Source organism: Parasteatoda tepidariorum, chromosome 3, assembly GCF_043381705.1.
Source record: "Parasteatoda tepidariorum isolate YZ-2023 chromosome 3, CAS_Ptep_4.0, whole genome shotgun sequence".
Lineage (NCBI taxonomy): Eukaryota > Metazoa > Arthropoda > Arachnida > Araneae > Theridiidae > Parasteatoda > Parasteatoda tepidariorum.
Window position 1 is genome coordinate 99,687,446 of NC_092206.1, and position 24,180 is coordinate 99,711,625.

Here is a 24,180-nt window from a genome sequence, read left to right on the forward strand (position 1 = left end):
ATTATGATTTTGTAGCAGTCACCATAGCTGTTGGGCAGTTCTTGATGTCGTAGTTAAAAATAAAAAGTAATGCGATATCGTAAATTTACCTTTAGTTTGAAGACGATAGAGCAAAAGTGATCCGACAATTTTAAATCTTTGAATTATGTGTATGTATAATTTGATTAATTGGAGAAAAAAATAACACCATCATAAATTAGGTAGTTTTCAGGAATGAAAACTACCAGTTTTATTTATCTTAAAAATTTATTCCTCAACTTGAGGAAGAATATCATTCATTTGAGGTTAAAAATAAATAGAAAATATGGAACTGAAATATATTTTGTTTAAGAACTCTACAGTTTGAATGTCTAAAAAATTAATCATCAGTCTTTTTCAAACAATGGTTGTTTCCTTGTAAATAGAAAGTCTTGGACATTATTGCATTGTCCCTGAAGTACCAGGTTCACATCCCCTGGTCGGTGTGCGAAAACAGTGGCAGATTTGATTGGGACAAAGAGAGTAACATGAACATATACATATTTAACAAAATCAATTTTTTTAAATATCATTTGCATATTCACAACATTGATATGTGAAGAGTTTCTGAACCCATTTTTAACACACAAAATGCATTCTAAAGAGAAAATAACTTTTAAGAAATTCTAAAGAACTTGAGACTTAGGTTTGAAAAAATTTGAGACTTTATGGTAGTATGACATTAAAAATATTTTTCAAAGCTCTGCCAAGGAAAATAAAAAAGTTTAGCTTAAGCTTTTGAGTTAAAGCTTTGTCTTTAACTCAAAACTAAGATTTAATTTTAAACTGTAATATGAAACTTTCCATAAAGAATTGTATCAATTTTAAAACAAACAGCTAAAATATGTAAAGCAATCATTGATAATTAAAAAATGTGTCACTTTGGCAAAATTTTTCAACTAGAAAATAATTATAATTTTTTGCCTATTTTTATGATACTGAACAATGCAATATTAAAATAACTTTTAAAAATTTAGACCATAAATTTTTTTATTTTCATAAAACTTGTATTTCTTCTCATCAATATTTGTTATTTGTATAATTAGTGTAGTTTCTAAATGCACAAAAGTTAATCTAAATCATGAATCACTTATCGCAGTTATGAAAATAACCAATTATTCGTATGATGACAGAGCTTTCAAAGAATAGTTTTAAGATATGATAAAAAAATTGGAGATATATAAGGCAGTGGCTGTATAAAAGTGTGTATTTCTCACTATTTTTAATTACCATAAATATTAATTTTTTATCAAATACAAATACTGTGAGATGCATAATAATTTATTACACATCTTAAGTGTTTTTTATTTTATAGTAAGATAATGTAAAGCTACCAAATAAGAATGAAGTGGTTTAAATTTATTAATTTAATATATTAGTGTATCATGTGATATCTCCAATTGGATGTCACATGATCTTACATTAGTTTTTTTGAACATGCAAAATATGATGTTTAAAAAACCACTGCCCAACGGATCATCCATGCGTGCGAGACAAAAATTAATACATTTAAGCTAATAATTAATTTTATAATTTTTTTAATTTAAGTGCAATAAAATATGCCATTGAAATAACAAAGAATTTTTATAACACACATGCATAAAACAATAATAAGGTATTTATTACATTTTAGAGCTAAATATACAAATAAAATGATGATTTCATATCACATTTTAACATAAAATGTGAATTTTTTTTGCTTATATTATAACCGTAACACATTGGGGCAAAATAAAAAATAAATTTATATCACATCATGAACATAAAAAATATGCAAATCTTCTGCTTATAAATCGTGACATCATTAAACTTGCTATGAAAAAGATAAATAACCACATATATATTTACATTACAATAAATAGATATGACAATTAAAATTAACTTTATTACATAGAATTTGGGCTTTTTGACTTAAAATTTTTTGAAGTCCGTTGTAAAGTGGAAAACTAAAATTGAAAGAGAATAGAAAGATTAAGTAAATTAAATTAAATAATTGAACACATTTTTAAATAACTTACTGAATACAGAAATGTATAAGTTACAGTGCATTAAAAGTTTATTTTATATACATTAAAAATAAATAAAAATTTTTATAGAGATTTATAAAAAAACTCTAAACGTTGATAATTCATTAATATAAAATGTCTTTATATAAAAATGGATATTCAAAACATTCAATATATATTTATGTTACTCTCTCTCTTCAACTTGTGTGCAAATGACACTTCTTGGAGATCAGAAATAGACAACTTGTGTGCATAATATCAACAAACATAACAAACAACTGTTATCTCCTGGAAAGTTTCTTTTTCTCTGCTGAAAATTGTTTTCCATAACGTCGCGATATATCTCTAACAAATTCTGTTTTTAACACTTTTAAACACCTGGAAAAGGAAGAAAGAAACTAATTAGTATAGTAATTTGTTTCACATTAAAAACTATTTTAGACAGGATAAAAACAAAAATTCTAATACAATGATTCATAATTTTTACACCCTCTGTTTTCAATAGTTATTTGTCAGATTTACTATAATGATTTCATTTTTCCTTTGCTTAAATATTAATTTCTATACTTGATTTTTGAGTAGGATTCTAAAAATATATAAAGACAGCCTTATTTTTTAAAGCTTGTTATAATGATATAAACAAAATTTACTTTGCAAATCTGAATATAAATTTTTCCAGGTTTAAGCAACCTAACCTGGCTCAAAAAACAAAACATATTTCATGCACAGACTTGTATGTCATGGTTGCGTACAGACTTTTAGAGTGCCATTATACTGGGTTGAAATAGTGTGGAAGAAATAGAGATTTTATAGCGTGAATATGATTAAAGAATGAATACAATTTCAGAAAAATGCATCACAAAAAAAAAACTTTTTTTTAATACTTACTTTCTATATTGGGAACTTGATCTGAATTTAGCAATATCAAAACTTGGTGCGTGAGGCATGTGTACAATGAATGCATTTGGAAGCACTACAAACTCATAACTGAAAAAAAAAATTAAAAATAGTTTATCTATAAAAATAGGCTTGAAGTTTATAAATAAATGATAGCATGTTGTAAAATGAATAATTGTGGGATGTTCTGTATAATGTTTTTACAGTGCTAATGGTGTGTAGGTAAAATAATGTAGCTATTAGCAATTTGAGGTTTTTTACATCAAATACTTTAATAAATAGCACAGAGTGACTTTATTACACCTAGTACCAAATCGAATTACACAGCGATAATTTAATTTTTTCTGTTTACAAATTAAGGAAATAGGAGGAAACAATTCCTTTATTGGTACCTTTATCTAAATAGTGTCAAAAATCTTGCTAGAATTAGGCCACCCATAGAAAAAAGCCACCTATAAGAGGATAAACTCAAGTAAAAAAAATATTTATTGCACCCAAGCTATTCATATGCATTTAATTTCAATAAAAAGAACCAAGGAGCGGCATTTCTGTGGTAGCAGACTGGGCATGACCGTGTACTGATATGATAGTATTTCCATTGCAAGACTTAAGTGTATGGTATATTATTTAAAAGAAAATCATTCTTATTATCACGACTTTTATAACTGCTAGAATTTTGATTATCCAAGCCAAATTTCTTGTAATAAGTTTTGTTCACATTATCTTAGATAATGGGTACTCTAAGGATAATTATAGATAGAAGATGAGTGAATAAATATTACCCTTGGGCGTATAACTCCATGATGTGCGAGACTTTGTTCCAGCCAAATCCCACAAATCTACGATCATATTCAGGAACATCTCTTCTAACAACAATGTATGGCTCAAAATCCAGTTCCCACTGAACTCGATATGGCGTTGTGGCAGTCCTCCACTTGGCATAGTTAGTGGGTGCATGTCCTCTGGTCCACACATGATATCTAAAGGGGAATCCAATATGGCTTAAATAATGTTAATAGTAGAACTATAAAAGGAATGGTTAATGTTAGTAGGGAGATTATATTTTACAAAAATGTTTTCATAAACAAACTCAGAATAAGTCTTTTAAAGTGCAATGGTGTGAAACAAATATTTTTAATCCATTAATACAAGGTCATGAATTCGCATGGCATGGTACAATTCTATTCTGAGATCTATGTTTAGATAGAATTAAGAATGTCCAATTTAGTGGAAACTATAACAAGATTCTAAAACCATAATAGAATCTTGAAAACTTCCAGCTTATGTTTTCAAGACCAGGGGTCTGTCCAAGCCAAATTTAATACCGTTTAGCAGTAGCTTCACAAATTCAACTTTAGGAAAAATGGTCATTTCACAAAATACTTTTTCTTAAAATTTTATTCTTGTGTCTCATAAGAAAGGGGTCCCCCTTCCTCTAAATTACTAGTGTCTGAGGTTCACTCACTGAAGTTAGCTAGGGTAAATTCAGCGTGGAAGCACCCACCAGATCATGATTGGTATGCTGCCAAATGCCCCGGATTATCCCTGCAGTGCACTTGTCCTAGATTTGCTCAAACCAGCTTTGTCAAGACTTAGGACCGGCCATATAAAGTGTTTGACCTTCAGGGCGAAAGAAAAGACTGTCATTGCTCGGCCATCGCTTCTCCATCTCATCTTTTGGATTGCATTGGTGCCTTTGTGAGGCAATTGATGAGTGATGGGGAGACTGTCAATGACTTGCTGCTGCGACATCATCTTCTGGACTTGGTCTAGGGCTCTAGACCAAGGGGATAAGCAACAACAAGAAATCCATATTTTATGTTGATTTTTTAATATAATTTTTAATTTTCACAAATTATGTCTAAATTTTCACAAAATAGGTACCTCTTAGAAAAACCTAGACAGACCATGTTTGTTTCGACTTGATGTTCTAGGAAGTTTTATTATTGAAACTGTATTTTAATTTGCAAGTAATTTTACCACTCTAGAATTTTTTCTATATTTTATAGATTCTAATAGGCCATGAATTCATAAATAGATTTAAATAAACTAATATCAAAACATGAACAGTGTAAGGTTTACTATGCTTTGAGTGTTATCATCAGTTTTTTATGTTTTCAGCAAAAGTTAAATGGAATGGTAAATAACATGAGTAACAATTCTTGTAAACAGTACAACAATATAGGATGAAGCGTTTTTTGGGCTTAGTTTCAAAAATAATTTGGAAGTATTAACCTGGTAGTCTTATTACGAATTTTAACCACTGACGCTACCCTGCTTAGCATTTAATCAGCTATGCTACCATATAAATTTTTATTTAATTTAATAAAAAATCAATTTACAGAGAGCCAAAAATACGTACCTAAAAGTGAAAAGCGTCCCCATGTCCAGCATGGAAAGTAACTCAGCTTTTGATTTTGGGAATGTCAAACGATACCTTTGCGTTTCAAAAGCAGGGACTATAAGAGCCTGTAAAAAATGCCATAAAAATTATTATTAAGATAAATTTGATTTTCTATAATTGTAAAATAATATTCTATGAAACTATATATACTGTGAAATGGCTATTCATTAATGTAAAATAGATAAATAGTTTTCTATATTTTTTTAAACTTTTTCTTGCATTTACACATTTTTCAAACAATTTTAGGATTCCTGAACTTTACTAAGAAAATATCCTTAGAAAATTTTAGACCCATATAATTATTATACATATACAATGGCAGGTTTATGCCATGAAAACTCTTTTAATTTAATAGTTGAAAGAGTATAGTTTTTGAATGAGAGAAAAATTATAAAATGTGAAACTTATTTTGTTGGAGTATCAATAATAAATGAAGGTTTAAAATAATAAACATATTTTACATAACTGGAAAAACGGAAAATTTATGGCTATGATTTTCTTTTTTTTAAAATTTAAAATAAACACTGTCTAAAAATAATCAAAATATAATGTAGTTTATTAAAAACGTCACATTCTTATTATAGTTAGTGATTAAGATCCAAAATTAATTTAAATAAAATAAACTCAAATTTAAAAATTAAATGCTATTCTCAAACTCTGGTTTGAGTAGAAAAATGTAGAAAAGAGAAGTCAAGCTCTTTGAATATGTAACTAATGTGGGAAATTGTTCGGTGCAGTATGCTATACCAGAAAAACAACTTGTAGGGTAAGCAATACACTCAGGTTCAGCAGAACTGGTTGTTAGACAACTTTATATGTTTGGATGGGTATGCTGCCTCCTGTAAACTGTTACTTTATTCTTTCTTTGTCAAAATGTGTTAATAAATTTAATCAACATTGGTAATATAAATGTATTCTCAAAGGAATATCTTAATTAATTTGTACTGTTCATTAATTGAGTAAAAATGCAGGACAAACCAACAAAAAGAGAAAACTTTTCTTTTTCACTCCAAGGAGAGGAGAGGAGGGTCATGGGTGCAAGTCTTCCGTCCCCAGGACGGATTTCCGTCTTTCGAAAATGTCCGCGAACGGAAGTAAGACGGAAACAAGACTGTCTCGAAGACGGAAATCGGATTTTTTTTTTTCTGTCCTTAAAATTATTTTTTAGGTCTACGTTATTGGTCTACTTTCTTATGACCTGTTGTTATTTTATCAAAAGACACATGAATAAATATTTTTTGTACAGTATTTAAACTTGATGATGTATTATGGTAAAGATTTCTTAGATAGTTTGCATATGTCGAGGGGGTATTGTGTATGTTAGGTATTTCAGTCAAAATATTTTCAGTCTTGGCCTTTTTCCCAACTTGCACCCATGAGGAGGGTGCATTTCAGGAACCTCTGCTGTTATGCCCCTAAACGTTTTTTCCTTTATACACAAGGACCACGCCCAACCTTGGGCAAATTGTGCCTATGGAAGATGAGACTTCTTCCCCAGGTTCATTCTCTGTTTGAGCTACGTGATTGAAAATCAAGATAGAAAAAACCATTAAGTGCATACTTTTGTAGATGATTCTAATCCCATGGAAGCCACCGACTTCTTGAGGTACTCATAGAGTCCATACATGGGCAGGAAATCTATGTCAGTCAGAAAGACAAAAGGGGTTGTGACCTGTTGCAGAGCCACATTCCGTAGTAAGTTGACCGGGTAGAATGGCTATGGAAGAAGAAAGAAAGAAAGGGTTGAGTCATTTGTACAATTGAAATATTTTCTTGACATCATTTTGATTTGAAACTTACTCCATCCCTGTATACGATGTGATAGCCGAGATTCTTCCGACTGCTGAGGATTTCTGAACTGAGAGTATAGCTGAGAAATTGCTGCACTTCAGAATCTGACATATACAGAGCTAAACTTATTGGACCTTTAAAAAATATACAGGCAACATTTATATCAATTGCAAATTTCATTATTTTAAGCAATAATAAGAGAACAACTGAGGCCGGACTAAGTGGGGCACACAGGTGAATTTAGAAGAATGAAAGTTTCTGATTTTATAGAAATATTAATAAGCAGTTAGGTAGTTTTTTAGTGCTCTTTTAAATTTACATGGGGCCCAGGGGGCGATTGCAGTTTTAGAACTATGGTCAGTCCGACCTTGAGAGCAACATATAGTATTGGTCAAAATTAAGAAAGCATACCAGTAGCAGTTTTTTTAATAGTAGTCACTTTTGAAAACGTGTAGCAACTTTTTCAAAAATTAAAAACTCCAAATTATTATAAAATGATTGATATCATTTAATGATATTAATTTAATGGATAAGTATTTATTTTGAAGCATTTCTCAAAATATTATAAACACTAAAGTTTTTTTTCTTCAACAAAGCAAAATGTTCCTGACCTCCCTAGTAGGTTTATGCAAAATTTAGGTATTGTACCGTTAAAGTGTGAAATCTGTTATTTCATAGAGTAACTAGGTATTTCATGAAATAACTAGAAAAGTCAGTTAACATACATAAAATCATTGAATTCTATGACTTAACTAGGTATTCTATAGAATAATGATTACTTGATCGCTACAGTATGAAATACGGCACTTAAAAGTTCTTTGAACCAGTCCTAGCTGCTTTTAGTCAGTTTTGAACCACTTATCAATGATGTGTGTGTACGCTTCATTCTGTTGCTTTTAGACTTAGTTATTAAAATGAGCAACAATAAATTATATCATCTGCTTTTCCTTATTATTTATATCTGCAATGGGGATAAAATGTATTTTTCAAGAGATTTTAGCTATTTATAATCAATTAATTTATAAAAATAACTTTGAAATTGTTTATTTTTACTTTAACGGTCTATCCTTAGGTATTTTATAGAGTAACCAGGTAAATTTTCATCCATTATATACTTTTTAAATGACTTGTCTAGTTATTTTATGAAATACCTAATAATTTTATGAAATAACTGAATTATATACTTTAACAGTAACATATATAACATTTGCACCAAAAAACTTGAGAGTTTGAGTTTTTGAAAGATCGATGCAACATAAAAATTTTTTATTAACAAAAATAAAATTTATCAGTTTGAAAATAAATCTCAAATAATTGTAATAACATTTATGAGATTATATTTGTTTGATTAATTTTAAATATTAAGGATTAAACCCCAAAGTCACAAGATTTAGTCACATGGTGAGCAGTCCTTTTTCCCTATAATGTATAGCATTTTAATTATTAAAGGGGTACAACTAGCTTATGTTCAGAGCATCTAAGTAAGAATTAAAAATAAACAAAACAACAACTGAAAATCAAGTTCGAAATATTGCATTTTGTGTTTATGGGGATTCTTTAGTAGTTGATGTCCATTCCGTTGCTATGTGTTATCAGAATACCAAATTTATCCATAGGTAAGTTAAAAAATAAGTTATCAATTTTTTTTCTTCTAAAAAATACAAATTATTTGTGTAGGTATATACGAAGCGGTGGTTATTTTTTACTAAAATTTCAACTAAATTTAATACTGAAAAAAGCATTTTTTTGAAGAGAAGGTTACATAGCATCTGTTTCAAGTTAAATTGTAGTAATCACAGTTAGTAACTTGAAGTAATAATTGCAACATTATTCTAAATAATTATTGGTAATAATTGTAGTAATCATAACTAATGGTACAAACTAAGAGAACATATAATTCAGAGAACTTTGAGATAATTCTAACCATTATTCTTTAATTAATACTACACCTTCTCTTAACACCTTTCCTTACAAGCATTGCATCTCTTTCCAACAAGGAGGGAAAAGAATAGTAACTTCTATTATTCTCACAATATGTAATTGGTAGTTTAGGTGTACAAATTGAACAATTTTAATACAATTAATGTAATATACAATTGTGGTAGAATATATTAAATAATGCAAAAGAAAAAAAGAGCAGTTAAATATTTTCGACAGTTTCTTCTGTGTTTTCATCAAACAGTTTTTTTTAAAAGCTTAAAAACTGTGCACAAAGTTCATTCTTTGCATGTTTAAATGTAACATGTTTAGAGATAATATAAAATTTTTTTAAGGTGGGTCAGGTAAGGTTTGACCTCAATAATGTAAAATAGATGTGAAGTACCTTCCCAGTGTTTACAGAGAGCCTCCACCATTTGAAGGCGATCCATTGACAGCTGGGCAACAAGCGTGACGTCATTGCCTTCAGGTGTCTGTGATGGAAGAAACATAGACAGTGAGTAATTCATCAATCTAATAAGAAATAATAATGTTAAGAAAGAAAATTTTTTTTTTTACTGGTTCATAATCATATTCTATGTAGTAAAGGTGTGTACGATGCTTCACAACACGAGCTCTTCTAAATTCATAGCAAGAATCATCCTCATCTATTGCATTCAACTAAAATAAAAAAAAGACCTTTAAATAACAAAACAAAATATCAGGATACTAAGCACTAATTTAAAGTATCCATATTTAATTTTTTTTAGGTTAGCAAAATATGCTTAATTATCGTTTAGACAAATAAACTAGCAATAGTAAAAACATTTTGAAATCATAGATAGATCTATATGAAATTATAGATCTGAATTTACATAGAAATGTAAAATTCATAACTAATCAATCATTTTTAACTGTAACGTAGATTTTTTTATTACTCTGGTAAAACTAGTGCATTGAAGTGTTAAGTTTTTTTTTCTTGTCTTAGTGGAGTAAATTTTTGGCATTTTTCAGTCAGCCTAAAGCAAGGAAATGCACAAAAAAAAAANAAAAAAAAAAAAAAAAAAAAAAAAAAAAAAAAAAAAAAAAAAAAAAAAAAAAAACGCTGGGGAAGGTCTACAGTTTTTGGCAACATTTTCCTCATGACTGGCTAACTGAAAAGTACTAATTTTATAAAAAAGTATAATATTATAAATAAGATTATTTGTAATACTTTCTCTTCATAAACATATACAATAGTAATAAATCATTTTAAAATGAGTAATAGATAAATAAATTAAATTAATAAAGTGTTCAGTGATATTGTGAATTAAAAAAAATTAAAACTTACAGCTTCTTGGACATGTGTCACTTTACTATTGTTGCAGCCAATTAGTTCTCTTCTTAATAAATTTCCATCATATTCCAAAAACGTTAAATATAAATTTCTAAAAAACTCTACATGTTTATTTTTAACTTTTAATTTCTTTGGAGAATTCCAGTGGATAACCTAAAAATAAAAATATTACTAATGTTATCTTCAAAATTATCTAATTAATAAAAACAGATAAAATATTTTTATATGTATGTATAAAGATTTATTTAAAAAAAAAAAAAAGCATTTGAAAAATTGTCATATTAATTCCAATTCACATTAAGTGTGCTTTGAATGTTCAAAAGTAAAGGTAAATTTATTACCTTTAAATCTTGGACTTCTGTGTAGCAAATCTAAGAGTAAATAAAAATGTTTTAGATTATCAAAAGCAAAACTGAAAAGGTAAACATAATTAATTATTATGATTAGTAATTATAACATTATAATAATAGTTGATTAAGAAGTTAGTTATATTTTTATGCCAATTGCTTGCTTAGGATGATGATTAATATCAATGAATAATGAAATTGAATTCTATTCATAAACTCTTACTCTAAATAAATATATCCAGGGTGTGCTATGACAACTTCCCTTAATATATATTTTTATAATTCTAGTCACAAATGAAAAGTAAAAAATAGCATGTTCATCAGTGATCTCAAATTAATAATTTGAAACAAAAATGTTGTTGCAATCTGTCACATCTCCAGTAAGAAAAGTAAGGCAGAAAATATCTGTGGTGTAACTACCACTACAATTATTAAATATCAATTCACTAGTATATAAGACATGCTAACTCAATTCAATCTAGATGTACCTTTTGATAGATGATGGTTGGCATTGTCGATAAATACACTTTCCCCACACATCAAAACCAGTTAAATTGCCTGATGGACAGTTGAATTTAATGTTTTTAGTATTGCTTTCAGGGAGGTTTCTGTATCGGTCGCTAAATAGATCGGCAAATTTTGGGAACTTCTGGAGAGTGTAATGCAAAAAACTGGAAAATAAATTTCAGCAATTGGAAGGGTATAACTTGTGACCATTCCCAGGCAAACCTCTACCATATATTTTTTTAAAAATTTTTTTTGCCCCTTCAAAAATCCTTTGACGCCTTGGCATTTTTTTCTTCTAGAATTTAAGTTAAAGGCAATAATAGCAGAACAAATTTTATTTTCATGTAAGTACAATAACTGTAAAAAGCATATGCAAGCGATAGATTTTTGCAGATGAAAAGAAATCAAAACCATAACATACTTCACTTAGAGTGTTGTCGCTTAATTGAACATTCCATTGACACGGCAACTTATAAATGAGGTAGGGATGCTGTTTTAAAACTGCATTAAAAATATCCTAAAAAAATTAAATAACACATATAAAACACATAAAAGAATAATTTTATAACTAACAAATATTAATTATCTAATAAATGTCTTTAATTTCTTATACAAAATTTTGATTTGATTTATTGATAAAGAACAAAACAAATTAATCATCATCAGTAATGTTTGGGCAAAATAGTAGAATGATTTAATTTAGCTTAGGCATCTCTTTCGCAAATAAAGTTGATTGAAAAATAATAAAGGATTCAAGAGTTGGCAATATCATAATTTTTTTAGAGTCGTTCATAAAAAGTCTGCAGCAGAAATAAAAATTGAATTTAAAAGAAAAAAAGAAAAGATTTGAGTAAATTTTGTTTGGTTGTATGAAGTTAAATATGTTTACTGAAACATAAAAAGACTTTCAATAAAAGTTACAATAATAATAATAATAAAAAATATAGAGCGACTTAATAACTTTATTTTTACATATTGAAGATACAATCTAAAGGGTTCAAGAGAACCTAACTGTAAATATGCTCATCTCATCAAATTATACTGATGATATTGCAGTGACTAGAGTTTAGACTCCTCAATCTTATTTGTATTTTATTCTGCCCAGTCATATCTCTGGCGCTATTTAAGCAAACTAAAAACTTTTTGTACACAATGGACAACTAGTCAAATTTTCATTTTACAGCATAACTAAGTTAACTGTTAACGGTGTTTAGAGACAAAACATAAATATTTTCTTCGTAAAAATCTAATCTCTGCTCTGAATGTAAGCAAAAACCGGTTCTAAAGATTGCAAAGAGGTTTTCCCTTCCCCATAAATACACAAAGCAAAGCTTGTTACGTAATAGAATTAGTTGAACCTCTTTTCTTGATTCAGAGATCACCTTACTTATGAGGCAAACGGACATTCAGAACCAAACAGTCAAGGAACCACAATTGCAGATAATAATAATACAAAGTAACCAATAATTTCTTGCCATTTTTGCTTTGCTATTGAATGAAGGGGGAATAGGTATGCAAATTAATGTATCACACTGTCTAAAATCCTGTTGACGGAGAGTATGAATATCAGTTGTTATAATAGCAGGTCCATCGCCCACTTTGGCGTTGTTAGCTTTACGACTTCAAAATGGACTGATTAACAACTGCATGAAGTAGCTGAATATGTTAGGCATTTAGAGATGGTGCTATGAATGAATGTACAGCATCAGCAAGACATTCTTATAAAATTCAGGTTGGGAGATTTGTTCTTCTATGATGAACCTTGCAGTGGACAACCACAGGACTTGGATAACACAGCTTTACAAGTGGTTTTTAAGGAGGGCAGTCATTTTATTGTGTGGTGAACTTGCCAGGCAGTTTAATATTTTTGATTAAAAAAAAAAGACTTCATCTGCACTACTTAGGTAAGATGCAGAGGCTTTAGAAAGTTCACAAGAAACAACCACTGGCAGGCTGTATGTCATTGCTCTCTTGCCACCGTATTGCTTCCATATACATTATCAGTAACAAAAAAGGGTCTAAAAAAAAGGGTGTGGTGTGACATTTCCAAACATTGGTTATGACGTCAGGATTATGTACCTCACAGTGCATGACTACCTATGCACCCAGCTTTGTGTCTGGCAGACTAGTCATCAAGTGGTTCACTATAAGCTGCTACCAATGAATCAAACAGTGACTGCTGATCTGTACTCGCAGCAATTGGAATGTATGTAACAGGCATTGCAACAGAAAGAGCCAGCACTGGTGAATTGCTGCATGGTAACACTCGGATGGATGTCCTGAGGGTGGCCATCCTCACCTGACCATGCACAATCAGATCACCACTTTTTCCTCTCCTAGGACAATCATCTTTGTGAAAAATCCTTCACCAATGAAGCAGATTTGCTTTTTACCGCAAGAGGATTGCACAGCTGAATCCACATTAGTAAAAAGTTTTGGGTGCAAGACCAACAATCGGTTGCACCTACTGTAATTAATTTTTTAGGGGATAATTAAAATGGCAAGAACTTGGTTACCTTGTAATTTCATGCAAAAAAAATTATTGTTCACAAATATAACCTTTTTTATTTAAAAACTATTTTTTATTAATTGTTTTAATAATTGCATTAATAATTAATTTGTCAAAATTGTTTAAATAAGTACATAATTTTGAATATAATTTCAAGTGATGTAATTTTAAATGAAAGTATATAAAATCGAATAGAAATAGAAGAAATAGTTTATGAGTAACAAAATCTGAAAAAATTAGCACTTTTTTAAAATTTTCATTTTCCAAGAACTGTTAGACCAATTTTATTCAAATTTTGTATGCAAAAATGCACAGTTTAAAATGTAAAATTTTTTTCCTTGCAATTCAAAAATGTTCCAATCATTCTGTGTATTATTTGTGAAATTCTTTTATTTTTGTTTATTGAGCATCTTAAGTCCTCAGATAATAATTAATTTCTCTTATAATCAGTTGACACAATTAATAAAATATTTAATAAAAACAAAACAACAACATTGGAATGTGAATATTTTATAATTTTTGCACATGTTTGTGATAGAACTCCATATTTTCCCCCATAGACTTTTGGTTAACAGCAGGAATTCTTTAACTACTTAAGAACTGATTGATATAACTATTTCAATAATATGTTATAAAAATATCTATACAACAATATCATATAATGTTTCATGATTGAACAATTATAATTACTTGATCTGCTAAAGACGTAGATAACATGCTTAGTAGTTCTTTTTCTGCTATTAATCGCCACATTTGCATCCATGCAATGTCACGCAGCTTTTGTAAATGAAGTAAGATAACACCAGTGTTGAACCCTCGACCCTGCAAAACAAAAACTTTTTCAGTACACCATAAATTAAAATATTTAAGAACACATTTATCTTTTTGAAACTGGAATAAATTTTTTGACAATGAATATAATTTTTTTTAATGAACAATTTACTTGAATACATAGGGTGTTAAGATAAACTTGATATTATTGGAATCCCCTTCAAAAATGAAGTTAAAAAAGTATCTACATTACAGTTAGTAAAAATATTTAAAAAAAAAAAAAAAAAAACACTATCGGGTTAAAAAGGCTGCATTGCATTTTTAACAATTACCTTCCAAATTTTCTGTGTTTTCTTTGGCAAAGAATCAAAATATTTGATTGCTAGTAACTCAGGAAAGCTCTGTATTTATATAAAATTATGTAAAAATTGAATTCAAACCAAAAAAAATTAAAAAATTAAAAAAAAAGCAGAAAAAATTCTATAAGTAATCTTCAAATTTCTAAATTTTCCTTTTTACAATAAATTATTTTTCCTTATTGATTTGAAAAATTGATAGTTCACCTTCAAAGCAAAAAACTCTCAGTGATTCTCTTTCAATTACTAAAAATCAGTAATTATAGTGCGGAATAATACACTTTTAACATTACTAGATACCTGCATAATCAATACAATTTTTAAAGCATTTCTTCAAAGATATGTTAGCTAGTAATAACAGAGCTGTAAGAAATCTTACCAATGCAGGCCAGGGTCTATGATTTTTCCATAATTTTCCTAAATACCAATCGCTTTGATTTTCAACAAGTCCAATAGCCTAGGACGAAAAAAAAAAAAGATTAGAAAATAAAGATTTAAACAGCAATGATTACAAATGTCTTTATGATATGTACTAAATTTCAGAATTCAAAGTAATAAAAGGAAAAGTTTAATTTAATTTAAATGAAATTGTAAATACCTGTTTGGCAGAAAGCTTCCTAAAAATACGCCATAATTCAGCAATATCAGTAGCAAATGTAACATCAGTATCTAAAACAATAACCTAAAGAAAGTATTGTAATATGAAAAAAAAATTAGTAAAGAAGTAGCAACACGTCAATGTCTGAGTACTGTCTCCCTAGCAAAAGAAATTTCCATTGCTGTAGAGTCTGGGATAGTCTGCTACACTCGGAAACAAGAAAATGCACTTTTCAAAGAGATGAGATTTTGATACATCTTCCCTCACAGGTCAAAACCTATCCTAAATATTTACTCTACACCCCGACTTAAATTAGATTTACCTCATGACCATAGTTACTGATAGTGCTCTAGACAAGCGCTAAGAGAAGTTCTTTTGTTAGCCAGACAGTACTCACTCTTAACAAAAATATTGCTGCTTGTATGTATGTTAACAAGTTAATATTATTGTAAAACAAAAATAAACTTTACAAAACTAAAAGGTGTGATAACAGCAATGTATGCTATTGATTTTTAACAAAACATTTAATATATTTCAGTTTGATAAATAAAGTACTATTATAAAAATTGATTAGGTATATAATTACTGTCTCTAATATGTATATGTTTTTTAATCCTTGTTAAGTAAAAAAACATCTATAAACTGAAGTTTACAAATTAATATTTAAACAGGGAAAAAACAAATCAATTCAGAATCTAAAAAGAATCTAGTAAATCATAATTGAAAAAAGTGGAATTAAAAGAATAAAGAGCAAAACCAGCTTGTTTGACAGGAATTTCGATGGTATTTTTAATAGTCGCCCTTAAGTTCTTCAGAAAACTATACAGTTCTTGATGTTTCAAATTTTTCTTTCTTGTTAAAGATTCGTCAAGTTTTAATAATGTTTTTTTTTCCGGCTTAAATATTAATTTTCAGCCTCCAATGTGAATGCTAGAGGAGGTGATTATTGAACACCCTGTATATGTCCTTGTAAATACTTGTAGATAACAAGTTATTGGCAGAAAATTATTAAAATTTCTTTACTGCAAATTACTAAACTTTTCATTCAAGAATATTTCGTATTATTAAATCAGAGCATAAACATCATTAGGTTAACTAAGAATGTTTCATAACTTTAGAGTACAGTAACATCATTGAAGCATTATAGAAAAAAAAGCATACTTTTTCTAAATACTCTGGTAAAGCCCTGGGTAGAACAAGTTTCATTAGACCATACACTCCAGAATAATGTTTATTAGGAATCCATGAAACTTCTGTTTGAAGATTGTCAGCCAAATAGAAACTTACATCAACTACAAAGGGAAAAAACTAATCAACCAAGTTAGGACCAACAGAAAATTTGGTAATGAAATTTACATAAGTAAAATAAGGCCATCGCTGCAACAAAAAAAAAGAGCTTACAAAATTACACAAATTTTATGCTAATTATTACATAATATACTAAATACATTTGACACAGGAAATTGCAGGTAAATTTGGTAATGGAATTCGCATGAGTATAATAAGGGTATAGCTGGCAACATAGAAAAGAGCTTACAAAATTATATAAATTTCATGCCAACTACTGTATAATATACTAAAAATATGTGACACAGATTCTCCAGAGACTTTTATAGTCAACAAAATACAAATAATATATAAGAGTTATCACTATGAAAATAAAATGAAGGCAATATTTTTCATTGAGCTAACTTGAATACAAAAGGCTATTATTAAGTTTATTAATACTTATGACTTCATAATTTTGAATAATAATAGACATTTAATTCATATTAGATGCTTATAAAATTTTTTAATTAATTAAAAAAAAAAGAATTCTGATAAAAAAGAAACTGCAAATGGCAGAATATTTACAAAAAAAAATCTATAATTGTAACAAAGGCTTACTTCATAATTTAGTGTTAATATATTTAGTTTAAATTCTATAACCAAGCAAAGAATAAAAAACTATTTTGATAGATTTTTTTCTAAAATAGGAAACCAGGAATTTTTTTTTAATTAGTCAGCAGCTCAGGAAAAATGGACAGTCACTATTTTCTTTGTAAATAGAATAGGCATCTCACTGAGATGTGATTTCCAAAACTCTCCCCAGTTTTGCCCTTTCCATTACCATGATCCTGATGAATCTTACCCCCCCCAAGCAAATTTATCCCAATTTCATACTGAAGCGGACTGCAGAGGAAAAAAAAAAAGCAAGATTTACCAAAGATATAGTAGTGGAGGAATCACATCACATTGAGATGCTTTCTCTATTTTCAAAGAGTTTTTTTTCTTTTTTTTTTAATACTAGCAAGCCTGCTTGGTGAAACCAAGCAAATTTAAGGCAGAGGGAGCGTTTCTTGTTTTTCAGTGGCGCCATCTATGACCAAGAATACGAATTCAACCACACACGTCACAGCCCATTTTACAGGGCGTACTCATTCATACAACCACAATTACGACACGTAATTTTGACCTGAAACAGAGAATTATCAATCTCCAATGCAGTATCCCAGAGTTATTGATTTGTTATGGGAAGATGGAGGGTTTTGTGACCCTACAGATTTAACGTGCACCACTCACCATTTACTATACGGGGAGTCTTCGTTAGATGGGGATCGAACTCGCGACCACTTGGACCCTGATCCTTTATTTACAAAGAGTATAGTAGTCTACTGGAAAATCCAGTAGAGTTAACAGCTAAGTGAAGAGTAATAAAATTTTAGGCTATAGCCAAGCAAACTCTCGTTATATTTATAATATTTTTTTGTGTCATGGGTAACCCTAGTGTTCATTTTATATTTCGCTAAACTTATCCCGTAACATTTTTTAAATTTTATTACTTTCTGCTTAAGTTTGGTGAGGTACAGCCGATTCTTAGTCTTGAGTACTATTGCTAATAACGAAAATCATTGAGAAAAACGAAAATGAAAGCGTTTAAAACGTTTGTGCTCCGACGCTATTAAGCTTTATCACAATTCATATTTTCATTAAAATTCAAGTTCCAATCACGAGTAGCCATGGGATTCATAAACCCCAGCATCACGATTTGCATTTACGCTATTTAAAAAAAACCACAGACAGATCGTAATGTAACTATCCGTATTATTGGTCGCTCAGCCGGTGTGATGGACCACTACTTGGGCTGGGGGTCGATTCCCGATGCAAAAGCTGCCTGTATAATTGGATTGCATCGTATCTTAGTGGTTTGGAATCTACTTTTATGTAATGTTTCACGCTGTTTTAGAGAGGGAAAAAGTCCATACACTGTTAAGCAGTTGAGGAGCGTGGTGCAGAGGCTGGGGGATTACTACAATTATCTCTCAGCCATCTAAATTGTGGTAATGTAGTATGCGTACGCGCCAGTATTGTCATCGGATTTCCATAGACAATGATTTCCAGATTGTCGCCAGTAGCCTATTGGTGACATCGAGTCACAAGCCTTAACTTAATTCTTGATCCAATTCATACATCGCCCCTTAAATCTTTTGCAAATCGGTCAGTTTCCCCCGGACATTCCTTTCTCCCCGTTTCTCGGAAGAACATCTGTTGGCGGCTTTCTTTGATCAGGCATGTGAAAAATTCGATTGATCGATTCGTCGTGACCATAATCGAGAGTTAGTATTTAAAACACTAAAAGTTCAATTTCAAAAATAGGAAATAACACTGTGATTTTTAAGAAAAATATGGAATAACACTTTGTACACTTTTAACTGGGCTATTTATACTCACAGCAAGAGTATAAATAGCCCAGCGTACTATCGCTCATTGGCATTCGAATTTTGTGATCGTCTTTAAGTACCTGACACTCAGTAACGTGAGTGATTTTTTTTTTAATCCCTTCCTCGTTGGGAGGTAAGGATGGCGTCTCCGCCGCCATTGAAGCTTATCTTATCGAGTCAACCCTTTAGTCATCATTTAAATATTATATGAATGAGCGTTGGAGTTGGTTACATCTTCAAAAATGGCTTTTTGGAAATTTATGATTTTGGACACCCGCCATTTAATGTTTATCCCGAAGAACCTGATTGCAACCTCCTTTTAAGTAAAATCATCGTTATGTTTTTGAGATGCGGTGACCGCCATTTTACACGCCTCCAGAGGCTGACGAGGTTTTTGTGTGCCCTGCCTTCTGCTCTAGATCTATCAGATTTTCCAATATTAAGATGCTGTACTTCCAATACTTAGATGCTGTGATAAAGATATCCCAATATTAAGATGCTGTGCTTTTAATATTATGATGATATGTTCAAAATAGAGTTTTCAGAATCTTTCAAATAAAAAGAATTAGTGCTTAACAATAATTTTTGATTCGACTGCTTCATTTTGTGCCTGATAGATAATTTTATTTTAAAAATGTGCAACGACTACCTCCTCTTCATTGTTCCTCCCAAAGGTCCGTTCTTTTGACAATATTGTTTCAGATTTGGACCAGTCCTGGCCCGCTATTTCATCATGTGCCATATGTTTTTTTTAAACTAAATTTTTAACCCAATATACCTTCAATTTACAATACCCAACATCTTAGCAACACTATTATGTAGCTCTAATGTGATATTAAGGGCTCCCTGAAGGAGAAAAAGGGTTTTACTGACTCTATGTTAACCAACAGGGATTTACACATTTAGAATTTCCTTATTTATTCAATAAATTAAAACTATCGATTTTATTTTGCTCGTTGAAACGAGTTCTATTGAATCTAGTTGCTGGATTTTAAAATTGTAAGGTTGCTAGTATTTTTCAGAGCTCAGTAAGTTGAATAAAACACATTTCAATGAATTAAATGAAATAAAATTATTCAAAAGTATTAGTTAGTTACTTAACAAATTAAGGAAATTCCGGGCATATAACTTTCCCAAAGTTAACATGGAGGAACTAAAATCATTTCTCTGTTTGAAGGGGACTCTTAACAACCATAACCAAATCGCAGTGCCGATTTTGAAAAACACAATTTCAGTCAAAAAAATTTGAATCAAGTCGCAAGCAATCTCTTTTGATCATAGGTTGTAAGTTGTTCGAGGTATAATTATAAAATTCGGTCATCAGTTAAGCAAGTGTACTGTATAATCTGCTGCCCAACTTGTGCAGGCAGAGTGCTGTTGTGTATTTAAATACACAGGTGTCCAGAGGAAGACTGACTGATTTCAAAGTTAAAAAGAGAGAGGGAGAGAGGAAAGAAACAAAAGTATGTTTACTCAGACAGCAGTAAACATTTCAGACAGAAACTTCGGAGCTTAGCTACAAAAGTTTCCGACAGATGGCCATCAATTACAGAACGATCAGTTCTAGGGTTAAAACGTGAGACGAGTCAATCGTACACGAGTAGGAGATTCAAGCCATGTATTACATTGAACGTGTGTTTTTGGTGCTGAAATATCACAGATTCGATTACAGATCTACGGCCTTCGTATTCTTTGTAAAAACTTTGTATAGTACCATCTGTTGTCAACGTTTGAAACTAAGTCTTAGAATTTCTACATAAAACTTTAGCAGATTTTACAAGAGACATAAATTCCTCGAGCATTCTTTTTTTCGAGATTTTTAGTCCCTTGCTGGTCTCTGCTTACCTCCAGGTACATTCCAGGTGGAGACCAATGTCTGTAAGATGAGCTGCGCCACAGAATCTGCTATGAAATGGAAATGTAGTGGGTTCTTTCGGTAGAAAAGAATGCTTTTGATGAGGGTAACGACGGATCGACTGGAATTATATCCCGCACACACAATGGCTATGTGAATCACTTCACACTTGGGCACTTCTGGTTCCTGGTTGACACACACAACGCTACTCTTCTGGCTCTCTTCCTCTCCTCCCCGGACCGTCTGAGAGTCGTTCTGTTGCGTCTCTGACATCACGCTAAGCAGGTGGTTTTGAGATATGCTGTAACAAAAACACAGAAATATAGTTATTAAATGTGTCTTGGGCCAATTGAAATATTCAAGATTTTTCAAATGTCACCGGCATTTTGCTATGCTCTCACGTAATTGTAGAAGTATTAAGCAATCAGTCTGATATTTTCAGCCGATATGCCTTTAAGTTAACCAAAATATGGGGACCCTATTTTCCAGATTGCGGCTACTCCCTATATTTTGGGGGTCGGAAATCCGTATCCGTCGAAAACAATTTATGCTTATTCTGAGAAAGCACGTTTTCGTAACTAGAAATATCATCTGTACTCATTATCATACTTGAGGTCACCCCACGAACCATTAAGATTGAGTCTTAGACCGCGAAGTTCCGATCATTAGGATTAAAAGTTATTCAGGGTGGTTCATTTTCTGTTTAGCGCATTGGACATTGATAAAAGCTTGAGATAGAGTTCAGTACCTGAGCTGCCTTCGCAGAAGTTGATTCTGTTCTTCCACTTCTCGCACTCTTTCAGCCAGTTTCGCCTCACGTCGAGTGAAACCCAAAAAGTTGTCAGTTCCCATATCTAAAAATAAATTCATATAAAATAAATTCAAATAAACTTTACTATTGAATTATGAGATCTAAAGCAAACACTGAACTATTAATTTAGCGTTTTTCAGTTAAGGAGACAAATCAGGAACATGATTCACACTTATTTTTAAGGGGATTCTAATAAGAATTCCATTCCTTTATTAAGGCTTTTTTATTTAAATAATGAAAGTAAATTTCGGTCCGACATAAAAGAAAGTTGATTTGAATGCAGTTTTCATAAATAAAGATGTTATACTATGTGGTCAAAAGTATCAGGACACACACAGTGATACGGTCAAGGAGAGTCCTGAGCTACTTTCGCATGCATTTGAGAGATTTTCTTCAAGAATTGACTTTTAGGCGTCCTCCACAGTTGAAGAGGGTCGCTGGCTACGTAATCTGCATCCTAATATATCTCAAAGGTGATCTATTAGGTATTGGATCGGGGCTCTGAGAAAGCTAATCTAGAAGTCCCGTTTTCTCAAACCATGACTGCTCATGTCTCTATGAGTAAATGGTGCAGTTCATCCAGTTGGAAGAGAAATGCAACTTTTCTTAAATGTTTCCACTGAGTTGGGTGAGTAGCATTGTCCAGGATGTCCATATATATCCCAGAGCTCATGTTTTTGACAAGAGGAACTAAGGAACCCAAGCAATACTATGGAAAATATCTCCAAACCATGATGCTTTAGGTAGGTCCCTGGATACTTTGGCAAGATGGTATAAATAAATGATCTTGAGCAAACGTTAGAACTTCCGCCGTAATAAATAAATAAATAAAATTTTTTAAGTGTTTAGAAAGAGACAAAATATGCAATACTGAATACAAATTACTTAAATTAACCAAATAGGGTCATTCCATAATTAGGTATCAACTATTTCTTTAAATATAAATGCTTCAAGAAAATGTATTCATTGTTCATGTCATATTACTACTATAAACTTAAATAAAATTATGTTACAATAAATTTTAAACTATTCTGTTTCATTAAAAAAAGTTTCCATAAGCATCAAACGAAGGGTATCTTAGTGTCTCAGTATTGAATAATTTAAATAAAGTAAAACGACGACATACAGTACAAATAATAGAATTAGTAAAGGTAAGAATCGTTTTGGAAGCGTAACAGGTATCATTAATAGGTACCATAACATTACTTTTCCCTAGTTTTGAATCGCATGTTTGAGTTTTTTCAGTGTTTAACTGTATATATTGTGTTTCGCACAGCCATAAGCAACAATCACGACACCCCGTTCTTCTAAAACAGTTTCAGAGGAATATCATCACACATCTACTATTTCTTATGCCCCTAAAGACTACTACTTCACAAGTTGAAAGAAAATCCGACTGGAAAGCAATACAGTACTTTGATGAGGTGAAATATAATGTTTGAGGATATGGCAGATGTGCTTTTTCTGTTGTTGTTGTTGTTGTTCCTCCCTTTTTGGTGAGTGGTCTTTTGTAACCTTGGCCATTGGAAATAAAAAAAAGGATATGGCAGAGAGCTGGTATACCATGTGCATACAAATACTCTCACATCGTCAACGAAAATGCAACGAAATAAATGGTTGTTTGGTAGAAAACTAGAAAAGTGCTGAATCTTCATAATGATTTTAATATTACAGGAAATTTTATTTTTGGGATCAGCCTCGTACTTTACAATTCTATGTATTATTATGTATATGATTGAGATAGTTACCTTCATCAGAGGATGCCAAATAGAGAAGGAATAGGGCGGGGAGGCAGCAAGCGATGGAGAAGACGACCACCCTGCGCTTGCGCATCCTGCAACTAACTCCCACATGCATCCAACCACCACATCACTGCAAAATAATATATTTTAAGTAATAATCTTCACACAGCCATGTTTTTGAATTTAAGAGAATCAAATAATATATATACACATTTATTGTAATGATATCAGTAATTATACATATATTATAATAATCACTATTAAGTACTGTTCCATTATCATCCATAAGATGTAAATACAAAATTAAACAAACCGAATCGTTGTTATTCAAATGAATACAAATATTCATTTGCTTAACAGAATCTAATATTAACATAATGGTTAAAAACACATATTCTCATTCAAACATATTTAATTATACATGCAGTTTGCGTGCGTGCAAAATCAAAGATTTTTGTTTTGTTTTTTGAGTATTATTGTGTGATAAAGTAGTTTTCTTATGACTGAAATTTATTCTACCGTAAGGTTAGAAATTCAGTGAGTAGAAATTTTCTCGTTGGATTTCTGTTTGTGGAAGCGAATTTGAAAATTTCCTCCATATATATATATATATA

At 30.6% G+C, this 24,180-nt stretch overlaps 1 protein-coding gene across 5 annotated transcripts in view; it reads right to left on the reverse strand.

Moving 5' to 3' along the window:
* Positions 1-192: 192 nt before the first annotated feature.
* The window catches only part of LOC107454759 (xylosyl- and glucuronyltransferase LARGE1), a 163,869-nt gene continuing 139,881 nt past the window's right edge, over positions 193-24,180 (reverse strand). For 4 of the 5 annotated variants that reach the window (XM_043040565.2, XM_043040567.2, XM_071179042.1 and 1 more), the window contains 18 exons: positions 23,573-23,696; positions 21,762-21,867; positions 21,004-21,314; positions 16,619-16,749; positions 15,458-15,541; positions 15,239-15,316; positions 14,423-14,554; positions 11,645-11,740; positions 10,711-10,740; positions 10,364-10,522; positions 9,613-9,714; positions 9,440-9,527; positions 7,126-7,250; positions 6,887-7,042; positions 5,284-5,390; positions 3,704-3,901; positions 2,913-3,011; positions 193-2,402 (listed from right to left, as the gene is read on the reverse strand). In XM_043040565.2, coding sequence (XP_042896499.1) covers positions 2,306-2,402; positions 2,913-3,011; positions 3,704-3,901; positions 5,284-5,390; positions 6,887-7,042; positions 7,126-7,250; positions 9,440-9,527; positions 9,613-9,714; positions 10,364-10,522; positions 10,711-10,740; positions 11,645-11,740; positions 14,423-14,554; positions 15,239-15,316; positions 15,458-15,541; positions 16,619-16,749; positions 21,004-21,314; positions 21,762-21,867; positions 23,573-23,681 — 2,208 coding nt within the window. In that variant the 5' untranslated portion in view covers positions 23,682-23,696 and the 3' untranslated portion in view covers positions 193-2,305. The remainder of the gene's footprint in view (positions 2,403-2,912; positions 3,012-3,703; positions 3,902-5,283; positions 5,391-6,886; positions 7,043-7,125; positions 7,251-9,439; positions 9,528-9,612; positions 9,715-10,363; positions 10,523-10,710; positions 10,741-11,644; positions 11,741-14,422; positions 14,555-15,238; positions 15,317-15,457; positions 15,542-16,618; positions 16,750-21,003; positions 21,315-21,761; positions 21,868-23,572; positions 23,697-24,180) is intronic. The other variant, XM_071179043.1, reaches the window with a different exon arrangement.